This window comes from Triturus cristatus, chromosome 1_2, assembly GCF_964204655.1.
Source record: "Triturus cristatus chromosome 1_2, aTriCri1.1, whole genome shotgun sequence".
Lineage (NCBI taxonomy): Eukaryota > Metazoa > Chordata > Amphibia > Caudata > Salamandridae > Triturus > Triturus cristatus.
The window spans coordinates 1015717467-1015723466 of NC_140580.1; the positions used below are offsets into that span (position 1 = coordinate 1015717467).

Below are 6000 nucleotides of genomic sequence, written 5' to 3' on the forward strand. Positions count from 1 at the left end.
GCCAGTATATGTGTGTTGCATCCGTCTAATAGTCACACTACTGATGTCTGACGCGGGTGACAATGCGTACGCATTGCACGGGTCATGACCGAGCCGTGCGTACGCCTTGTCAGTGAATGCAATGATGTCCGACGCGGGTGACAATGCATATGCATTGCACGGGTCATGACCGAGCCGTGCGTACGCCTTGTCAGTGAATGCAATGATGCCCGACGCGGGTGACAATGCGTACGCATTGCACGGGTCATAACCGAGCCGTGCGTACGCCTTATCAGTGAATACAATGATGTCCGACGCGGGTGACAATGCGTACGCATTGCACGGGTCATGATCGAGCCGTGCGTACGCCTTGTCAGTGAATGCAATGAGGTCCGACGGGGGTGACTATCATGCATACGTGTCGGACAGGCATGGTCCGAGATAGACGTATGCCTTGGCCATTGAATCTTATGGAGACGGGTGCATGTGCATATTCAAAATACGCGTTGTACAGTCAGTTGAACGAACCGGGCGCACCCATTGGCTCAGGACTGTCATGGAGACGGATGCGGATTCAAAACTTGTACGAGTTGTGCACTGGAAATTCAGTTGGATGCCTACAACAATGTTACAGTTTCAAGTGTTCCATGAAGGTGAAGATTTGAACAATGCGGAAGGCGTGTACGAGTCGTACTTTTGAATGGATTGGCCAGATTCATAGGATGCAAACGTGTTGGACCTATCACTTGGGACACATGGCACATAGTCTGCCTCTGCAGCACAGATATAAGGCTGGCTGGCCCCTAGGGAGCTCACTTGCCTGCACTACATGCTACTGGACCACATCGCTGCTACCACTGCTGCTGTCTATGCATCCTCTGGCTCCTGCTATGGCATGTACACTGGAGAGGGCCCCAGCCTTCACTGAGGAGGAGAACCAGGCCCTGCTGGACGGGCTCCTTCCAGAGTACAGAAAGCTCTATGGGACACCAGGGGAGCAGGTGAGTGTGCTGTCCACTGCCTTCCTAATTATGCATGTTGTCTGACTAGCAGTAGTAGCAGTGTTTACACCAGTGGCAAGCATTCTCACTGACTACTTACATCCCCCAAAGTGTGTAGGTACATGTAATGAATATTTTTCATGCTGCTAAAGTGCATTATTGCAAGCTTAAACCATCCAGGCATTGTTAACATGTCAGACATGCATGTGAGTTTTCATTCCCCATGGTTGCACTACCTGTGTAATTTATTTCCCTTTGTGATGATAACATGTATATCCAATTGTGTGCTGCACAAATCTGGGGCATGTGTGTTAATGTACTTTTCACTTTGTCATCCTCACAGGTTGATGCCCACCAGAAGCAGGAGATCTGGCTGACCATCGCCCGGGCTGTTCGTTCTGTGGGGGTCTACAAGCGCCGCATCCGCAACTGCCAGAAGAGGTGGCAGGACCTTCGGGGCTGGACCCGGAGGATAGCTAGAGTCCAGCTGAAGCTGTCACCTCCACGCAGGAGGGGCGGACACCGAACCCTGACTCCCCACATGCTCCGGATACTGGCGGTGGTCTTCCCGGACCTGGATAGGCAGCTGAAGGCCAGACAGCAGCAGGAAGGGGGTAAGTCCATGCCTGATCTGTGTACTATGTCTGACATGCAAATAGCAGTCTTTTGTCTGGGTCACACTTCCACATTACGTAGGTCTTGTAGTCCCAAAATCAGGTCCCTAATCTGTGTGATGCACCCTCCTCATCTGTTCCACAGGTGTGGCCACTACAGCCTTTTGCTTGTGTCACTAGGGCACTGTGTCCCTGCAGTCAGCTATGGTTCCGGTACCAGTCAGCATCAGTTCCCGTGACTCTGTTGTGTGTTTCATGGGTGGTTCAATTGTTTACACAATGCCTGAGATCTGACATGTGAACTGTGTGTGCCCTTGAGATGTGTACCAATTGCTGGTCTGACTCGCAACATGTTTCTGGGGTATTCAAAACAAAACCATGCAGCAGGGGACTCCAATTTTCGGGCATCAGGAGTATGTATATCAAGTATGCCACAATTGCTTAGCCACCTGTCTACTGTCCGGGGCAAACCACTGTTTCACTTAGTCCTGCCCAGTCATGCCCCCTCAAGGGCATTCAGAAACACTCTGTAATCCCACTCCTGTGTATGAAATTGCAGGTTGTGCTTAGTGACATGTGCCCTCAGGTGTGTGCCTCTGTGTCATTAGGGTGTGGCTTGTTGCTACGTACAACTGGGGTGTCCATGATTCAGAGGGTCAGCATGACATCTGCAATGTGACTGTGGGAGACAAGACATGTGTGACATATAGGTGTGTGATCATCTGACAGCGCACAATGGTGTATGCAACTGTGTCCCTCATGCAGCTGGGTTATATGCATGGCAGACTGTGATGTGTTAATGTACATGGATTTGTGTTTGCAGAGACTCATATGAATGATTTTCATGATGTGGGGTCATCTGGGTCCCGGATATGTTGTTTGCATGGGATGGGCAAGTGCGCCGGTCATCTGCAGAGCCAGATTTACACCTGAGCTAGGATTGTGAGTCAGTGCATATTGTTGTTGTCTGGATGCCCTGCCCCTGTGACAGGAGACAGTGTTGACTGACTTTCAGGGCATCCCAGTGCCATGGCATTGAACTTGCTATGAGTGAGCCTGCGTTGTGTTCAAGTGTCCACCATGCACCCCATTGTGGCCTTGCCCATCAGGACATGAGTACATCATAGTGTGTGTTGCTGGCATGCCACCCAAGCATGTGAACAGAGTCTCTGCCCATCCCTTTATCCAGACACCTGTACTGAGTCAGTCGCAAGAGATGTGCTGTGGGTCTAGTGACATTCTCCTACATGTTCACTTGCATGTCCAACTAATGTGTGGGCGGTGCATGTTGGCACATTGGTGTGTTAGCATCCAACATGCAACGGACATATGTGTGAAAGTCAAGGAGGGATATGTGTGCCATGGTTGATGTTGAGAATGACATTTGTCTCATCCGAAACAGTGTTGGCACTTTGAGCTGTGTTCAGCTGATGATGCCAGGGCTTGCCCTGTGATGTGATGTACTCACTGTGGTGTGTGCAGTTGGTGCAGGTGACTGATGTTGTTCTGTTACTTCCTATTCCTATCCAGATACATCCACGGCCACAGGAGGGGACAGCTCCACGGACCAGGAGGAGCCACAGAGCTTTACAGGGACAGAAGGAGAGGAGTTGGGTGGACCCAGTGGCACGTAGGGCGAGTTGAGCCACACAGAGGAGTCGTCAGCACCATCCCCCCCAGCTGAAGGCCACAGCAGCTCTGAGGATGACTCCCCTGTGGAGGCGAGTGTCAGCAGCCACCAAACACCAGCTAGTGAGTCAGTCTCCGCCACCACCACCACCACCACCACCTCCCTCCCATTGGCTCCCATCCCAGAGGTCCCGCTGGGCTCCCGTGTTCGTGAGCATGTCTTCTTTGTGCCAGGCACCCCACCCCCTGCCCCTGTGTCCCCTGCTGCCCTGAGTGAGGAGTCTGTGGACTTACTTCGACAGATCCATGTAGGGCAGACGTCGATGCTGAAGGTCCTCCATGCACACACAGGTCTGTTGACACAACTGGTGTCATTCATGGAGGGCATTTCCTCGGCCATGTCTGCCCTACAGAGGACCAAGCAGTCTGTGGCCTCCTCCCTGATGGCAGCAGTGTCCCTCCTTCAACAGTCCCACACCCCTCCGACCCCTGCACCTCCCACGATTCCTAGCACACTACCTGTCCCAAGCACAGAAACCCCCAAACCAAGGGCTAGATGTGCACACAAGCAAGCGCAGGGGAGTGATTCCACACTCACAGGGGCTGGTTTCTGACACACACACAGTTATCCACAACCACTCCACAGTCCTCCGAGACCTCTCCCTCCCAGCCCCCTTCCCTTGCCTCACCTGCAACCCCATCCCCCCAGAAGTTCTTCCTCTGTGACCTTGGCCTCTTCCCCACCGACCCGGCAGACCCTGATAACAAGGGGTAGAGGAAGTCCCCACACACAGAAGGGAGTGCCCCTCACACCCAGACACCGTCCCCCAGGTGCAGTCAGACCGAGACGCCCACCAGCAAGTCCCCCCGGCGCAAGAAGAGCACGACCCCCCCAGCACGCAGCTCCAAGGCAAAGTCTCTGTCCTCCATCCCCCAGGCCACCAGTCCAGAGGTTCCCCTGCCACTCCTTGCCCCGGGTTCCCCCACACACAGATACACCATCCCCAAAATGCTAAGGCCATCCCTCCCTAGCACTTGCTCCTCCACACCTGGTCAGACAGTTGGTGATACTGATGTGGGGACCGTGTCCCCACCTCCTGCCCTGCCGACCTCACCTGTCCCCCATTCCGCTCCCATGGATGTAGGCACTGCTTTGGAGTCCACGACCACCCCGTCTGACTTGGGCACTGCAGTGGTGAGCCAATCCACTCCATCTGACCTGCCCACTGGAGTATTGCCGGCACCCACCCCATCTGACTTGTGCCCCACAGTTGTGACAGCACCCACAACTTCAGTCATCTCAACTGCAGTTGCAAGTGTCTCGCCTGCATCCCCCACCTCTTCACTGCCTCCTTCTGCTGCGCCCTGATCCTGTCCCTGCGGTGCCTGGCCTGCCCCCATGTATGCCCCTCCGAGGGGATGACCCAGGTCCTTAGCAGTGCAGGCAAGCAAGGTGTGACAGTTGTCACTCTAGTTCACTCCTTGGCATTTTGAAATGGACTGGCCATTGGCCTTTTGGTTGCAAAGACGTTTAGCATTTCATATACTGAATTTGTGACTCTAGTTCACTCCTTGCCATTTGGACATGGACTGGCCATTGGCCTTTTGTTGGAACAGACGTTTCACTTTTCATATGCTGAATAAAGCTTTTTAATTTGTCCCTGTGAACTTGATTTAGCTGTACATCATGTTGATGTTGTTTTACATGCCCTTGCACCTGTAATGCTTGGTTTACAATATTGCATACTGATGTGTTGATGTGAGGTACTCCCTGTGGTCCATGAGATATGTATCCTATTCTGGTGGGTATCCATGTCATCCTTTGCAGCTACCTGGGTGTCTCTGGATCAACTATTTGTGTACATCTCTCTGTGAGCATTTCATTAGCATGGTCGCATCTGTGGCTTGCACCCCTGCACATATGATGTGCTTACCATTGTCCAAATTGTCACTTCAACATACTTTGTGCTCATCACTACTGGCCCTACAGGTGTGGGCATCATTGTAAAAGGAGCAACTGGGTCCTCTGTGCAACTTGCTAGACATATGTTTTGGGTATATGCAGCTGACTTAGGGGAGACTCCCATACCCAGGCTGTTGTGACCAGAGCCTTCATTGTGTGGTAACTGATGGCTGACTGACCAAGTGTTCTGCAGACATGAGTGGGACTTGCGGTGAATATGTTTGGCACAGCTGGGCTCCCACAGGAGTAGTGTCCCCTCAAGTTAGTGTATTGTCCAGTGACATGGCCTGGGCCCATGGTGTGTGTTGTATGTGCATGTGTGTGTGTCCACATCCCTGTTCATACACAGACAGTGTTCCCTTGATATGTTCCTGTTGTTGATGCTTGCTGAGTGGTACTGGGTTCATCCCACTACTTTTCCAATGGGCTACCAGATGTGTGGGTGCATGACACACTACTGTTAATTGTTGTATCATCATTGGGATTTGTCACTTCTGAGAGTTGATGATGTTGTCAGACACAGATGGGACACAGTCAGGGTTCCTCAAGGCACTTTTTTGTTCGCAATATCATGTAGTTGTCCCTAGGTGGTAGTTTTCAGTGATTGAGACATTTGTATGTGTGTGTGACTGCTCCCACTTGTCGGGTTCACGTAAGCGATGCTGGCAGGTGTCAGCATGGGTGCCTTGTGTTCCTCCTTGGCATCTGCATAGTCCTAGGACAGTGGCAGGGATTGTGAAGGTCACATGAGCTTTGAGGTCATGGCCATGTACCGCATACTGTGCAGTGTGTCTCTCATTCCCCAGGGTTGTAA

General features: G+C 52.2%; 1 protein-coding gene across 1 annotated transcript in view; it reads left to right on the forward strand.

Annotated features, from left to right (window-relative positions):
- Window positions 1–3358, forward strand: part of LOC146868603 (endogenous retrovirus group PABLB member 1 Env polyprotein-like) — a 349779-nt gene extending 346421 nt beyond the window's left edge. The window contains exons 4-5 of the mRNA XM_085611957.1: window positions 1324–1594; window positions 3125–3358. Coding sequence (XP_085468083.1) covers window positions 1324–1594; window positions 3125–3228 — 375 coding nt within the window. The 3' untranslated portion in view covers window positions 3229–3358. The remainder of the gene's footprint in view (window positions 1–1323; window positions 1595–3124) is intronic.
- Window positions 3359–6000: the final 2642 nt, after the last annotated feature.